The sequence below is a fragment of the Dermacentor silvarum genome, chromosome 6 (genome assembly GCF_013339745.2).
Source record: "Dermacentor silvarum isolate Dsil-2018 chromosome 6, BIME_Dsil_1.4, whole genome shotgun sequence".
Classification (NCBI taxonomy): domain Eukaryota; kingdom Metazoa; phylum Arthropoda; class Arachnida; order Ixodida; family Ixodidae; genus Dermacentor; species Dermacentor silvarum.
This window is the reverse complement of record NC_051159.1, coordinates 172,417,198-172,434,512: the sequence shown is the minus strand read 5'-3', so window position 1 is coordinate 172,434,512 and position 17,315 is coordinate 172,417,198. Positions and strand designations below refer to the sequence as shown.

Here is a 17,315-nt window from a genome sequence, read left to right as displayed (position 1 = left end):
CGCGCACGTTATCTATACACATCTGTCCCAAATGGCAGGAAAACGTACGCCCACTCTATCGCCGACGTATTAAGAATAAGTGAATGGGCGCACACTTGAATATATGCGCACTGTATACACACAATAAATGATGGACTACAGCTATGGCGCACAAATGGTCGAAGCTGAATGTTTCGTGACGGTCCACAAGAGTAAGCGAGTTACTAGCTGTAATATATATTTGCTACAGGGTATTACAATGTACAAAACAGCTACATTTCAAGCCTTGTGCGCAGCAAGAACGAATTTATCGGAACTGAGCTCACGCACGAGCGATTAGGTAGAAAATAATCAGATAGTGGTCGCACCGAGGAACTTCACTGAGTCAGAAATTGACAAGCCACTGCTTCAAAACATTTGCCGAATAAAGAACAAAGAGAAAAACACACTAATCCTGACTGAATCCATGAGCGGAATGTTTGGATAGCTTGGAATACATATTTAGCCCCGCTTTTAGAACAAGCACCATATACGCTGCTTGCGCCATTTGGACATAGCTTAATCAGCTCCGAAAACGTTTCTGCGTGTTCTCTGAAGCTGTGATCAAAGCTTCGTGCCCTCCACCTAGTCACCGTCTACGATATCTCAGAAAACAGAGGTTTTCTAAGCCGCGCCGGTGTCATACACTTCCATTGTAAACAAGGAGGCAACGGAGGCAGTTGAGGCAAGCAATGGATTCGTCACCACGTGATCAAACATGGCAGCGCCCACGGGATCGCCGCGAAAAGGGTCAATATTTGACAGTGTTTTTCCCCGTCAAATTTGGCAGGCAGTCTGGCAACAGACTTCTGCCACACCAGTCAGAACTTTACCGTTGCTATTTGCCATAGATTCCGGCCCCACGCACCACCGAAGCACCGTGTAATAAGAGTACCGCGCTCAAACCAGACGCTTACGCCGAGAAAACTACCGACAAAAAGGAAGCTATGTCGCCTGCAAAGCGCAATATTTCTTGTTGTTTGTTTGTTTTTCACATTACTTGCCGTGGACACCGCAACTGTCTCGCTCGAGGCGGACACCTGATCTATTTTAAAGTGCAAGCGCGCGTAATAGACACCTCCCGGAAAGTACAAAGTGTATCCGTGTGGCAACTCCGCGGGTACGGAGGTTACATTTCTCCGCGTGCGTTGAGAGTACGGCCGCAGAGAACGCAAAAGAGGCGCGCGGAAAGAAGAGCGAAAGCAGTCATCGCGCGTAACACCAAGCTTGTTTTAGTTATACGGCCGATAAAATTACTACCATTACTTCGTATAGCAGTCTACTAATTTGCTATCGCAATCGATGCTTCGCCGTTCGGGCGAAACTGCATCCCCCCCCCCCCCCCCGAACCCATGCACCGCGGCGTCCGCTTTCTGCGCCTTGTCTGCTAGCCGCTTGTTGCAGCTGCCGTGACTGGATAAACGGAAATCTAAGAATCCGCAGAATTTGTAATATTAGTTAGCAGTACTGAGGCGTTACCATGACACGGAACCTTAATGACGATCGTTATTCTGAAATTCGTAGTACTGAAATATCTGAAATATTTTTACATTGAAATTATACGAAGTCAGTGGGGGATTTCTGAACAGTTCGTTAATCGGAAAAGTTCGTTAATGTGGGGCTCGTAGTAACAAGATTTTACTGTATTTCTTTTATAACAGACTAAACTCTAGTGTTTTGAACATGGCCACGCAGTGGTCACACAAAAGAAAAATTTTTAAAAAATCTGCTCCCTATGTTGTGTGCTCCAAAATGTAGTTTCGTGCTTAAAAAATTATTATTCTATATGTGATAGGTACTGCTGTATCAAAGTAAAAGGCTTGCTGGGTGTGGAAAATTAGTATTTCGAGAAAATGAAAACAAATAACCCCCAAAAAATTAAATTATGTGGTCTTACGTGCCAAAACCACGATTTGATTATGAGGCACGCCGTAGTGGGAGACTCCGGAAATTTGGGCCACCGGGGTTCTTCAACGTGCACCTAAGTCTAAGTACACGGGTGTTTTCGCATTTCGCCCCCATCGAAATGCGGCTGCCGTGGCCGGGATTCGATCCCGCGACCTCGTGCTCAGCAGCCCAACACCATAGCCACTGAGCAACCACGGCGGGTAATAAATAACCCACCATACAGTAGTAAAATTAATATATTATAGTTTAAATATCGACATACGAGATAAGAAACTTGGCAGATCAAGAGAATAGATGCAGAATCCAAAAATGCAATTTTACAAATCTCATTTTGGTAACTCTTAGGCCTAAAGACCCATGTACCCCCTTAACACCAGCAAGGCATGGCTTATTAAGGTTTGAAAAGTATCGCTCAATGATACTACAGTAAAAGCTCGATGATACGATCACGGCTAATACGAATTTCCGGATGATACGAATTTTTCTGTGGTCCCGGCCGAGCCCCATTACTTTGCAACGTGCTAGAGAACGGTTGTTACGAATCGATTTTCAGCCTGCGTCGGTTGATACGAATAAACGCCGCCCCACCGACGGCCGCGAAAGAGAACAGCGCGCAGTCACGCGCTTTCTCTTTCTTCTCTTTTGGTGCGGCGCCGAACAGCGCGGACTCCGCGACTGGGCGCGAAGAGTTTGAAGCGGTGGCGCTTCAAGAAATAAATACTTTTTACGTACACGTGCCTGAGTGAGTTCACCTCTGACTCTTTAATTTAGCTACAGTCGAATCTCGTTAATTCGAACACGCTTATTTCGAACGTACCGCGCACCGACAATGCTCTTAGCAGTGCGCCAAATAACGCGGCGGCGCCTCCGACCGGCATTGCTCCAACACCGCCATAGAGCAAAAGCTCAGGAGAGACCCCTCAATGCCGCGCGCGAAGGAACGGGGAAAAAAAAAAGAAACCGCGGCGGAAATTTCCCCCTCTCTCAAATTGCAAGGTCGCCGTTTCTGCATCGCGCCGGAACAAGCGTGTACGTGCCGACTAGAGTGTTCTAGACAACCGTATTCGAGCACACACTAGTGCCGACGTATCAGCCACGCGGATAAAATGGCAGTGAACCCTTCTCCTCTATTTTCTAGTCACATGTTGACCTTGCACGCTGCGGCAGCAGCGCAGAGGGAAGCAGCGGCGGAGGCACAGTCGGGCCAACGAAACTGCCACGCCCGCAAACGCTCGCTTCCCGATAACGGCAGAAAACGAAACTTCAGGGGGTGGCTAAAATAAGCTGGCGCCAGCACGCCGGCGGGCGCGCACGGAGTCGAAGGTGAGAGAGCTACGAGGGAGTTGAGAGGGAGGGAGGGCGAGGGGACCCACAGAAGCGGCGGAGTTGACGCGGCCAAATCCGCTTCCCTGGCGCGCCCTCCTCCCTCACCTTCGACGGTCTCCGCGCGCACCCAAGTGCCGGGCGCCGCCCGCTCGCACCCTGAAGCTTCGTTTTCTGTCGTTATCGGGAAGCGACCGTTAAGCCGGCGTGGGCAGTTTCGTGGCCCGCGCTTGCTATGCGCTTGCGCGCCGCGATATTTCACGACTCGCACCGTTCGTGCATCGTGCTATGGTGCACGAATACTTCAAAAATACGTCCTTTTAATTCGAACAAATTTCGGGCCCCTTCGAGTTCGAATTATCGAGATTCGACAGTAGTTTTAATTGTGTTCCGATGATACGAATTTCGGCTAATACGAATATTTTTCGTGACCCCGTGAGATTCGTATCATCGAGCTTTTACTGTATTCTAATTGTAACACAAACAGCCATGGTGTTGCTAAAACCAATGTTAACTAATGCTTGCAAAACTACCTGTAGGGTGTTTATTGCTTAACTTTCCCTTACACCTATAGCTTAAATAGGCCATGATACAAAATTTTCAAGCTTGAATTATGCATTGCTTTTGTTCATGCCAACTTGTGGCCGACCCTCTATTTTTAGGCTACATATAAGTAAACTTTGATAGAAACCTGCACTATATTTGTGCAAACATCAGGATGTGCACACCACATAGTTGCTGATAGGTGCAGCAGTATGGGCGGTGTAATAGCTAAGTAATCTCTCGTATGCAATACATTCAGCCACCACACTTTTGAAAGTTCTCTGTATCACAGTTTTATTGCGATCTGCAGATTCGGCAGTACAACTGTCACTTTTTTTTTATGTCATTTACACATCCCAGTCATCGCTAACTGGCTAAGCCCCCTTATAGTAATGATAATAAAAGCTCACGGTCATGCAGTTTTGTGTATACAAATCTCGAGAGAAGAATGGAGTAAGTACAATTTTTACATATTTCTCACAACGAGAAATGGTAATTGCGAGAACGAAAGTGGGAGTGCGTCTTGACGCAGCTTGAGGCATTAAAACAACACTGCCCCTCACAAGGCATGTCACAGAGCAACGAAGCTCCATTAAGGACATCCAAATAAACAAGTCATTCAAAAAAAAAAGAAAGACAGGACAGGACATGTCAAGACAGCACTGCATATTGTACAAAGAGAACCCAAGAGCAGATTTTGTGCGTATAACAGACTTCAATCAAAATGCTTTCCTACTACCACAGCACTTGATGCCTACTAAGCAAATTTATAGACAGAAAAGCCTCAGCATTCCTGGCAAGTGCACACCTGCAGCCCTACAAACACTCGCCAAGTTTGATGCACGGCTGGCAAAAGATAGAGAGAAAAAAAAAAAAAGGAAGCAAGTGTAAATCGAGCACTGTAGGTTGCACACATTACTCACAAACACCGTGTAGCCGCTCTTTCTTCTACAGCCGCGACAACAGACAAACGTTCTCGGCAGCAGCAGCACACCCTCTCGATAGGCACAGCACAAAGCTATCCCACAGCAGCTTTAAAAGCAAAAGCAGTGGGCTTCTTTATTCTGTCCACTGCCCAAACACTTCCAAGCAGTCCCTGAATGGAGACAGACGGAGAACAGCTCCGCCAAGGTAAGCCATTAGGAGACAACACAGGATTGCTTCTCGGGCACATTGCCATCGGCCCTGTCGATCTGTTGTATCATGGTGCTGAAGATCTCAAACACACTCTGCAAAAGAAATTCCCAATAATACTGATGCTTTACAAGAGCTTGAAACATTTGCAATCATGACTACTCTGGTTGTACAGACGACATCTGTTGAATCATATGCGCATTGATCGCATTGCAGAGTCAAACTTTGATGTAATGAAGTCGCATCCAACATGGTAATACAATCGTTATATGTGACAGTCGTTTTAAGCATAAACACTTAAACTATAATATAACGAACTTCAATTAACAAGATTATTGATGTAACACGATACTTTACTTTTTATAACCTTTTGTCCATAGAAGAGAATGTATTTTGAACCTCAATATAACAAAATTTCACTGCCACCATAAAGGAATATCGAGGAAATAAATGGAAACTGCCACAGACACAAATGGTCAAATTGACAGATGTGTTCAGAGAGCGGCCGCCGAAGCAGAGCAGCGTCTTAGCCAGTAGCGGTGAATTCAGCTAGCCACGACTTCCAGTATATAGCAGCGCGCGGCGCTTTTAGAGGACATACTGGCGAGTGCAGTGTTGGAATAGCATATCGTGCATTCATATTGACGCATTCTATGCTGCGTATAGCTCTATATTCCGAGCGTACGTTGCGTCAGTGCCCGATTTGGTGCGTTTTGTTGTGGCCAATTATCCAACAGGCCAACAGTGGCAAACATGAGCAGCGGTAAGGTATGTACATTCGGTAAAGGTTTTACATGCCAAAACCACGATGTGATAATGAGGCACGCCGTAGTGGAAGACTCTGGATTAATTTTGACCACCAGGGGTTCTTTAGCACGCACCTAAATCTAAGTAAATGAGTGAGTGCTCTTGCCCCCACAGTAATGTGGCTGCCGTAGCCACGATCAAGCCCGTGACCTTGAGCAGTACAATGCCATACTGGGCTACCGCCACGCTCTACCAACTGAGCTACAGCAGCAGCTGTTTACCTATCCACTTTCGTGAGCATTTGTGTGTGTACTAAACCTAGGTATCACCATTGCATTTAGAACCATGGTGCTGCCTATGATGATGCTTTTTATCACATATACTGTATACACTCGTGTAAGGGCCGCACTTTTTTTTTCGCGATTTTGATGGGGTGCGGCCCTTCCACGGAAGTTTGAAAGTTTTGAAAGTTTATTTAACATAAGTAAACCATACAATTAGAACGTACACACTTTTGGGACCCAACAAATTTGTTAAAGTGTGAAATTTTTGTTCAATTTTCGATCCACGTATGGAAAAAAGCTATTTAATCGTGCCATATATACCTAACGATGCTCTTAACAAGGCCAGGAATGCTTTCCTAGTCTTGTTTGTTGCGGCCAGCTCTTCCTTTTGGTCGCACCACCGACGCATGCACTTGTCGATGTGGAAATTCCAGCTGGCTGCACGTTTTCCATTCTGTTCGGCGTGTGCGACAAGTTGAAATTTGAACGCAGCATCGTACGCAGTTAAGCGTTCTTTCTTTTCCATCGCAAGCGGTTGTGCTCTAGGCATTTGTCAAAATGAACAGCGGCACAAATGAACAGCGGCACAAATGATCAATGGCGCCGGCGAGAAAAGCGACAAGATCTCCCAGATAGTGCCGCGCGCCCGAAGCTCACAGATAGTGCCCCGTGATGAAGCCGCAGGACAGCCATTGCCATCTGGTGGCTACCGCGAAATGCGCCGTACGCGAGACGCAACGACGCTGCCGTTTGTTGGCGAGATTTTTTTTTTTTTTCAAAATTTGGACTGCCAAGTTGGGAGGAGCGGCCCTTACACAATCGCGGCCCTTAGTCGAGTGTATACGGTAGTAAATGAGTCAAAGGTGCATGCACTCACCTGATTCTGCTTTGCTGAGGCCTCTAAAAATGCTGCTTTCATGTATTCAGCAGCTTGCCTCCCCTCTTCATAGCTGACAACCCTGTCACACGTTTACACACACACAAAAGAAAAAGGGGGAGGGGGAAAGCACATTAGGTGGTGATAATGTGGCCTACTAAATGAAGCTTCACAGAAAGCTTGGAACAAGACTATTATAGCTGGCAGTTTTAAATTACAATATACGGGCCGTGCATTGCATGCGAGTGTTGGTCAGTAACCAGCACCCACAGCAAGTAAACAATATACAATGAATATACAGCGCAATCCACTGTAAAAGGGAACACACTAATATGTGGCTTTCACTTTGCTGATGGTCTAGCAGCCAGTACTAGCTAAGGCTATGGCAATTCACTGCTCAGATGTGTAGAAAGGAGCCAGTGCTACCAACATGAAGTCAGCTTCTGCAAACCCGAGAGATTGTACACTTGCCAGAGGGAAATATATCTGCACATGTTTACAGTCATGTGATCCCTGTAACAGTGGAATGCACTACACAGCAACACTCTCCAAAGCAGGCAATAGTGGTTCTAAGGCACCATGTACCAGGCATAACAATGGCAATCACATTAAATCCACAGCACATGACAAACGCTGACTGTGAAGCTGTACAAGTTGCACCCGAGTCCTTAGACAGATTTTCTTCCAATCAAGAATTTGTAGGGGATAGGTTAGTATGCCTTCCAAACTAGCCACATCGTAGCGCAGCGCCTTTTGGAGAGCAATAATCATCAGCTATAGGAGGCCAACTTGCTCACATATCCATGCAGGCTGTGCAATAACAAGGTTTCTAACAGGAGTATTCTCTAGAAGTCAGCGAGAAAAGCATTTTATTTAACCAATGAGCATATACGGCACACTTCTGTAAATTCAATACTACTACAAGCACAATAAGTGCGGAGCTTTTAGTTCAATTATTAATAATGGCCATTGCATCACTTATGGATAACATGCATTTCCTGCCACTTTTGTAAACTGTGTGTGTTTTAAAGATAAGCAACAATATGCATATGCTTGGGCACTACTATACCATATTTTCCAGTGTATAAGTGGTGCCTGTTTTCCAAAATTTCTGCCTGTGCGTCTTATACTACAGTGCAATTGATATATGCATAAAACCATGCACGCTGGCACAACCAATATGAGGGTTCTTTTGTCACGAGTACAAGAAACCGTGCGCAGCAGGTTTCTGAAAAAAAATAGAATCTTGTATTAGCAGTGGAGTTACACTGCTAATAAGTGGAGTTACACCACTGTTACAGATATTAGATCATAGGGCTCGCCATGTAGACAGCACAGCAGCAGCAGTAGGACAGCAGCAGTGAAGGCTGCCAACGTGGCCTCAGTTTCACAATGAGTACACATGCATGCATCATTTCATATGCTCACAGAGTTGATATAGGTGTATCTTATATACTATTGCGACTTATGTACAACTTTCTTCTTCAAAAAATCTCGTGAAAAGTGGGGACTGCGACATACAATCTGAAAAATTTGCGGTTGGGTAGCGTCAGCTGGCATGGTCGAGTGCAACATGCGGGATCGGAGTTCCAGGGTGCCAGCGATGTGCGTACCCAGCGCCTCCACCAAATGTAAAGAGGTTTATTGGGCGAGTCCAACAAACAGGCGGTAGCTCGGAACAGTACGCCGGGAGAACAAGATGGTGGTGTTCGAATGCCGATCTCGTGCCTTCTCGTGATGATGATCGCTCAGCCCGGGATGTCATTCTCTTCATTTGTTCATTATAACGGTAGTAACTAAATTGAAATTTCTGCACTTACTGTGCCTTAAAGGGCCCCTCACCAGGTCTGGCCATTTTGAGCTGACAAGTGCAGTGCATACGATGTGTACTAACGATCATGTCTGCTAAGTATTACATCGCTACACACCTTGGAAAGAGCTGAAATTTCAAACCAATCGCCGTTCGCCTCTCTCCTTGCAGGCGCTGCACTCCCAGCCGGAGAGCCGACGTATTTGCACAAGTGCGCCTACGTACAGCTGCAACGGAAAAAGATTAGCACTAGTGGCCGATGACCAGAGCGGGCAAACTGAGGTACGTCTCTTGTTCCCGTGCACACTGGTATCTAAAGTGCCACATGATTCAGGTTTCAAAGAGGGGTGCCTGGCACTCGTTTTCGGCGTACTAGGGAACAATGTCGCGTGCCGCAATTTATCTGATCGGGTGATTGGTCACTTGTGCTAATCTTTTTTCCACTTCAACTCTACATCTATGTGCTGTGACACGTAACTTCGAGAATTATTCAAGGCAACAGCAGTTGTTTGTTTGATCTGTTGCTTTAATAAAGGAATTAAAGTTTAGAGAAATAATAAGACCTACAAACCGAATGTCAGCGTGTCTGTTTTACTTTGTACCGTAGCAAGAAAGATGTACTCCCATTTCATCTGCTTGTTCCCATGTCGTGCAGTCACATGTGCTGAGAGTAACACTATGTCATTTTCTACAGTGTTCCAGTGCGCGATCATGCTCTGTGATCCGCTAGCTAGCATCTGCCTAAGTGTTCCTGTAGCACTGACTTCTACTGCTAGTCACGTGTTCTCGTGCACTGCACGAAACGACATGCAACAGCTCGCGCGCGCAACAGTGAGCGGAAGTCCGCTGCACAGCAAGAAAGCGAGAGAGAGAGAGAAAAAAAGAAGCGAAAGCTTGCACTAGGCCTGCGCAAAGCTCAAGACACAGCGAAGCTGGCCGAAATGCCGACACCGCGTTGCAATGCCGACAACGCGTTCCAGCAGACCCGCTCCGTGAATGCGTCTCCCTCTCTCTCGCTCTCATTTTCTTTATCTCTCTCCCGAGCATAGCGCGCAAAACCTCTTCTTCACCTCGCAGAGCATTGGCACGAGTGCGTGCGAATGCGCCAGCTGTGGACGAAGACGACAGCGCTCGGACGCAATCATATGGTTAGCATAAATGCATGTTCTGCAAGCGTGGCTGTATAGCCTAGTGGTTACGACGCTCGCCTTGGGACCATAGGTACGCGGGTTCGAATTCCACCCCGGCAAGAAAGTTTATTTCTCTTTTATTCTTTTTTTTTCATTGCTGATGATGATAGTTTCTTGATACAAACCACAAATTATGACTGGCTTAAACAGCTTCACTGAAGAACGCAGGACCCGTGACGTATGCGTCACGTGATCCTCTAGCTCTGGTATCGGAGAGCTTGGGGAAGGAATTTTGCTTGCGGAGGCTAGACGGGGCAAGTGGAGAGTGTGTCCTTGTTGGCGATGACGCTCGCCTCCTGAAATCATAGGTTTGGGGCACTGAACTATATCTTGGCTATTAAAGAACCAATTTTAAAAAGTCTTGCAGTAGAACGCTCCCGAGAGGGCACGTAACCACTTCGTGTTTAACCAAAATTTGCTATGTGGCCTGGTGAGGGGCCCCTCAAGAGTGTTTTTAGACTTGTAGTGTGCTGTTGGTAGTTTTCGCTTGTACGCAATGCTTCTTGTGCTGACTTATATAGCACTGCAGTATAGGATCGTGACTGTAAAAAAAAAGTTATCAAGGAATTTGCTTGCATGCAGGTTAGACCTACGATTAGTGCCCTCTCTATGGCTCTAAAGCACCGTACAAGAGACTGTGAGGAGCCATGAATGAACTCAATGGAAAACAGACAAAGGAAATAATGTATGGACACAAAGGCTAAAAAGAATGGCAGAGCACCAGGGAAAGAAAAAAAATTAACAGTCGCATTCATTAGGTGGAATGTTTAACACAGTAATGTGTCAGCTGTAAGCGTGTACAATATAATGTTTCCAAATTTCATAGGCATTGCTGCTTACATTGTTAAATCACATGGACAGAGGTGCAACGGGTGAAAGAACCATCTAAGTTCTACGCTTAAGTAACAAAGGCACGTAATGTTACATGCTGTGCTCTATGTTACACATAGAGCACAGCTTCTGCAATATAGTGGGGCAGCAAAGAAACATTATTTTGACGCTTTGGAACCTTTACGCATCATGTCTCTTGTGGCCTATGCAGCTTGCACAATGCAAAGTTTTTGGTGGTGATGGAAGATCCCTGCGTTATACAAACTTCAAACTACTTTTATTGGTTTTGGTAACCACAGGTGGACAATAATCATCGAGCTTTTATCACTTTTTTCCCTCAATCTGGGCAAGTTTAGCACCAAATAAAATAGATTAATTGTGAGGGGTCCATTATTGTCAACTTAGGGATACCACTTACTGACGCTAAATAATGTTTCTTAATAAGCTGTTAACACACTTCTCTTCTAAGAAAAACTGCCTTATATGATGCCTCCCATAATACGATGGCCTGGGTACAGTAAAATTTGCAAATATAATGTTTACCAGGGAACATACTAATGCAAGATTTAAAAAAAGAAGAAATTTATTACTACAAGTGTTGGTAGTCAGACTACCACTACTGTTCGTGCAATCTCGCAGGCAAATTGTTGCTTAAACAAAACGAAGTTTCTTGGCTCACCTTTCAACCCTCAGGTCTACCTTGTTGCCAACAAGAACAATGGGGACACTGAAATTGCACAGATTTTAAATTACCATCACAAAGTACAATTTAAAACAGACCCGAAGTTTTAACAAAGATTAACAACACAGGAACGAGAGACCACTTGGGTAAAACATGGACTGACTGCCACACTCAAATAACTATGTCAGCCTTAATTCTGCAGCACTCGGACCACTCAAACTCCAATACATAACATTCTCTGTCTAGCCGAAGGGATCTAGTTGAAGGGAGCATGCACATAGAGCACAGCTTCTGCAATATAGTGGGGCAGCAAAGAAACATTATTTTTTTACTTTGTTTTTGCATGCTGGAAATTGCCGCCTTAGCATCTAACTGTTTACCAATAGTGCCAACCTGCCGACAACTCTAGCCAACAGTACATTTCTTGAATGCTGAATACTGCACAAGTCGTACTCCATATTGGTCTCAAGCCCAGTGTGGCAACTCAATAAGCTTGAGCAACATATGTTAATGGGCAGGTTCAACAACTCCTCTCACACAAGACGATACATTAACAGCATGGTACATAGCACAGAGCTCCAATTAGCAGCATAGAAGCACAACATAATGCTGTGAATGGCAGGAAGATTTAATATACAACACGAGTCGAACACTTAGGCCCTCAAAGGTGGAAGACGCTTCAGGAAGCTAAGCATAAGCAGCTTTGCCCAAGAAACGCAGGTTGAGACACCCTTCCAAGTGCTAAAAAGTCTCCACACCCTCATTAAAGGCCAACTGAAACAAAATTTATCACTGCATAAAAGCCAAGTTTCGTATAGTGATATAGAGAAGCCTTCATTCAAAAATTTTACGTTTTAATTACCAGAGGAAAAGTCACACAAAGCTAGCAAGAATAGATGTTTTTGACACTGAAAATGAATAAAATCGCTGCCATTACTGCTTGCCAGAAATAATGCAAAACTCTGAGCATTGAGAACCAGCACGGCTTCTCGGCACGACCTCGGACATTTACAGCACTCTGCCGAATCTCTGAGGCCATATTTTGGGATTTGCATCGTACCGGCTAACCACCAGCTACACGTGTTGTCTACTTAGGTGCTATTAAAAGACTGCTAATAATAATAATACCAGCCCTGTAGCTTTGCCACGATTGACTGAATGGCATACACTACTCAAATGAAGCCACCTATGGCTTCATTTGTAATTTGTACAGACAACACTCATCGTATGTGAACCATTGGTACACATTTAATTTTTTTTACATCACGTGTGTTACACCACTGCAGCCGGAGATCTTGAATCGGTCTGTCTCCTGTGGCCATGCTTAAAAAAAAAGTCAGTCGTGTTCCAAACCTCTGCTTCTACGTCCTGTATTCCTGCTCTAAACCAACCAATGACACCTTCTCCCTCTGATTCAGTGTTGGCCGAAGATATTTAGCCAGAAACTTCGTACTCAAAACCGAAATTCGGCAAAAAATAAAAAAATTTCTGGTACATTGCCTTTAGGCAACATTCGTCCATAAAGGGTTAACCTGGCATATTGGAGCATTATTTCAACTAAGCATGAGGCAGTTTGTATAAACGTCGTGGCAACTGCCTGTTTACATCTCTAAGTGAGTCTCCCCTCACTGTTATCAATCTTGTGACAAATACAGCTCAGAAGGAAGAACGAGTTCTAGAAGAAGTAGGACACCTGCACACATCACCAGCATGCCGGCTAATGGTGACTGCCAAAACAATAGAGTTAAACAGGAGAGAGCGCATTCAGACATTTCCCCATGAGCCAATGTGTGCAATCCCCTACTTCACCTTCTGACAACAGAATTACAGTGTTTGCACCTTCCCCAGTTCATTATCTTTGTGAAAGCCTTGCTAACCAGAATGCAATTTCAATAGTGTTGTTCGTTCACAAGCTTTACGTCAAAAAAGAAAAAAAAAAACAGTGCAGCCTGCACTGCTTCCTAACAAAATTAGGACATGCAAGCATGCAACTAGAAAAAGGATTGTCATGCTGTACCCACGAACTTCAATTAGAAAGCAAACAGCGAAGCTGCAGGTAGAATTCGTGCTTATCAATCAGCAAGTATTACAACTAAGACTTTACGGGGCCATATCGCCTGAGCATGCTATCAGCTGGAGACTAGAAGTGACACAAGTGTGAAACTAATTTATCCTAAAATAACAGTAACTTGTAACAGAGAATCGGTTCTGAAGCTTCCCTGGAAACAAAGCCACAACTTTCAACCAGCTTTGAAACAATTTCACAAATCTTTTATGAACGAAAAATGTTTGCAAGACTCGTGCAAGGCAATTCACCATGCATACAGTATGTTACTATTCGCGGACTACAATGTAACTTGTCCTCAGAGAAGGAAGGGGAAAGAAGAGGCAGTTGTCCAAGGCATGTGCTACTTGCACGTAACCCAAGGACATCATAATTTATGCACATACATTAACTGGTTAACGAGCTTTATGATCCCAAAGCAACATCAGTGCCATAGTGGAACGTTGCAGAGTAATTTCAACCACATGAGGTTATTTAATATGCACTCAAGGCACAGCACACATTTTTTGCATTCAGCTCCTATCAAAATGATGCCACCATGACTGGCAATCGAACTGAAAATTTATCTACAATTTTAACACAAATCTATGACAAGCAATCAAACAGCCTGCTGAATCACCTAGGAGCTGTAATATACCCGCACAAAGCCCCACATGCTGCCATCAATTTAGGACACGGTTTAGGACACCATATCATAGCAAGACAAGTGGCACTTATATAGCAGAATGTGAAATTATATCCATCTTGTATTTGATTTCGTCATCAAATAAATATATGTATCTGTTGCAAACTACATAATTCTAATTGAGATAAGCTAACTTTTATTTTCATTAGATAAAAAGGAGCTATATTTTGAGCCAATCCTTTCCAATCATGTCATCTCATCTACACACCAATTTGCCATGAAGCAGTTGACAACTTGAGCATGTGCTTCCACTGATTAGGTTGGTTTTCCAATCATTTCATCTCATCTATGCACCAATCTGCCATGAAGCAGTTTTGACAACTTGAGCATGTGCTTCGACTGATTAGGTTAGTTAAGCTACTGCTTTACTGTTTCTTAGTAAAAGTGCTGTGTAGAAAGGATCCTCTAAACCCACAAGGCACACAAAAAGAAAGGCTTACTCTGTGAATTAACATATAAATAATGTACATAACCACACTATACTTTCCTTAAAGTTTAACAGAAGGAATGCCTGTCCTTTACCCTTTTGAACTGTAATGGCTCCGTTTGCAGGTATGGCTGTCTACTACCTGCTTAGATTTGTCCCACTACATTGCCCCTCTGGATCAGTAATGACTAACAACATTTCAAGATTGTGCACTTACTGGACTTTTCCGGTCATGTCCAGGAGCTTCTCGTATAGTGCCCTGACCACCTCAAAACTACACGAGAGAAAAAGGGTGAATGTCAAAACACAGAAGAAAAGAAAGACTGCCAAGTTTACTCTATAACAGCAATCATTCATTTCTACCTTTTTGCAGAATTGATCGAGTAGACCAACACGTAGCCATGGATGTCCATGGAGTAAGACTGAGGAAATATGGAGTACTCATCCTGTGAATTAAAGAAATCAGACATAAGAAATTGCAACCAGCATTCTTTAAAAACTAAATTGAGTTAATTTGCTGTGTACTGGAGAGAAATGCTCGGGAAAAACAGCAAACATCACAGGTTATACAGTCCAAGTGCAAGGCAACGAAAAAAGATGCCACCAACCAACAAGCCCATCTTACCACTCTTGCCACCAATGTTTGTTTGCACTAGTGAACCCAACATGAAAGCAGTCAATAAATTCTATGTTTTGTCACTGAGAGTCCAAAGACTGTAATCTACACAATCTAGGAGTTGTCTTGACCGAGTTGGGCATGACTTTTTTTTCTTTTTTTTTTTTTTTTTGAACTGCTGGAAATAGTAATGCTAATTGATAAAAAATTCGGAGATCAAGCATTTCCAGGAGCTCTCACTAGAGTAGCAGTTTAGCAATTTTCCACAATTTACTTCAGGAAACCCCTCGCAGGGCTCAAAAGAAAACCCGACTAGTAGGAGCATTTGTACATAGGCATAAGTATAATCCACATTAGACCGCGGCACGTGTGACAATATTAAGACATCGTTTAGTGGACGATATTCCGGCAGCGTACCTGTCCCGCAGTGTCTACGAGCTTGAGGTTGTACTCTTGGCCCTTGAGTTTGACGGTCTTGTGAAATGCTGCAGACAACAATAAATTTACCGTGAGGAGGAGTCCCTTCACGATCTCCAATGCGCCTACAGCAAGGGGCACCTACTGTTTTCAATCGTGGGGTCGTACGAGTCCACGAACTGGTTCTCCACGAACTGTATCGTCAGCGACGACTTTCCTGCACGAGTCAAGGACGCACGTGATCATGCAACGCTCGCCTCTCTGACGCACCCCTCCCACACTATTACCGCGATTCAATCTGGCGTCTGCTAGCAAGCGACACACGTCCCCGCGTACGCAGCCGTTTACGTGACCAGCTTGTCCTATAAGTTTGGATTGTAAAGTTGGCTTCCTTGTCATATTAGGTTTACTAGTCACAAATTATGTTCCTTAGCACTTTCCTGACGGCGCACATTCACCCGTGTACCACGTCCACGGTGTAGAAATTTCTTACACCGTGACCACGTCCGAAGAGGCCAGCTCCAAACTCTCTAGAGCGACGCTAATTATAATCGAGAAAACAACACGAAACTAAACAGTTCACGTTTAAAAGATAGAAAGTGACTACACGCGCAAAGCGAGAAGGCCACGATAGACGAAGCAAGCGGTATCAGTGCGCGAGGAACGGCAGATACTGTGCTGTTTACCACTGCAGCGAGAGGAGCGGAGCGTCCTACAATATACAGCGGGAAAACGCCAATTCACCCGCGAAGACAACTAGGCAATAAAACCACCGAATGTACGAGCACGGCGCGCGACGGTGACACACCAAGTAAATGTTTAAAAAACTACCATCTGTGCCAAGCGTGAAGGAGACGGCGCGACGGCCTCGGGGATTGCGATAAGGCGGAGTGGCTTAGGCTTAAAAAAAGATCACTCACCGACGGATCGGAAGCCCATAATGGCAATTTTCCGAGATTTGGGAGCCATATCGGCAGGCAGCGTCAGCCGTGGACCCACATTGACCGCAACCTCCTTGCGACGAGCAGCCCGTAGATGGTGCGGAGAAATGAATGATTAGGCGACGCAAAATGTAAACACCACGCTTGCGACGGCACAAGTTGAAGTCTTCCCAGGCAACATTTTCGCCGACTGGAATTAGTCAACCGATGCGCGGCTTACCTCGGAGCCTGACCGCAGAGAGAAAACGCGCAGCGCCGACACGAACAAGTGAACTGACGGAAACTGTGGTCCGCGAAAGTTTCAATGATTAGGGCAGCACGACAGAGATATCCCCCACAATCGCAGCTCGTTTGAGCGCTAGTTTTGGTCTTGTTGCCAGACGAATCGGTAGTGACGGACAGAAAACTTGCGCCATGGTTAGATTGCGGGGATCACGGCGACGCTTGTTTCATTAGAATCATTAGTTTCAGTCACGGTTTCAGTTTCCATGTTAGCATCTATATATATATATATATATATATATATATATATATATATATAAGAAGAAGAAGAAGAAGAAATAGTAACATATGCTAGTAGCATTACCCGTGACCTAGTACATTAATCGAGATTATAATGAGTGTAACAACCCTGCCAATTTTTCAAATTTATTATGCGTTTTGCTTTCGTCTACAGTTTTTCTTCTACTTTCTATGCGTTGTTATGGCACTGTGTACGTTCACCTGGTCCATAGTAAATAATTACACGTCAAAAAAATTATAAACAGAAAAACCGTACGCCAGTCGCGGACGCCAAGCGCACGCATGTGGAACGCGA

General features: G+C 44.7%; 1 protein-coding gene across 2 annotated transcripts; it reads right to left on the bottom strand.

Annotated features, from left to right (window-relative positions):
- Positions 1 to 4,069: 4,069 nt before the first annotated feature.
- On the bottom strand, positions 4,070 to 16,876 carry LOC119456412 (GTP-binding protein Rheb). Of its 2 annotated transcripts, XM_037718143.2 has the most exons (9): positions 16,719 to 16,874; positions 16,478 to 16,571; positions 15,703 to 15,774; positions 15,558 to 15,625; positions 14,888 to 14,970; positions 14,742 to 14,798; positions 11,345 to 11,392; positions 6,835 to 6,916; positions 4,070 to 5,021 (listed from the first exon to the last, which is right to left on the bottom strand). In XM_037718143.2, exons 2-9 carry the CDS (start codon positions 16,524 to 16,526, stop codon positions 4,932 to 4,934), a joined length of 549 nt encoding a protein of 182 aa, XP_037574071.1. In that variant the 5' UTR covers positions 16,527 to 16,571; positions 16,719 to 16,874; the 3' UTR covers positions 4,070 to 4,931. The 2 variants fall into 2 exon arrangements, with proteins under 2 accessions (XP_037574071.1, XP_049525777.1); XM_049669820.1 differs by having other exon boundaries at positions 16,478 to 16,876.
- Between the last annotated feature and the right edge of the window lie 439 nt (positions 16,877 to 17,315).

Excerpts from the sequence above, each read along its gene's own strand:
- LOC119456412 (XM_049669820.1), bottom strand. The coding sequence starts at position 16,526 with ATGGCTCCCAAATCTCGGAAAATTGCCATTATGGGCTTCCGATCCGTC. Across the intron at positions 11,393-14,741 it reads GACATGACCGGAAAAGTCCA|TGTCCCCATTGTTCTTGTTG; the intron begins GTAAGTGCACAA and ends GTGCAATTTCAG. Across the intron at positions 5,022-6,834 it reads CCTCAGCAAAGCAGAATCAG|AGTGTGTTTGAGATCTTCAG; the intron begins GTGAGTGCATGC and ends TTTCTTTTGCAG.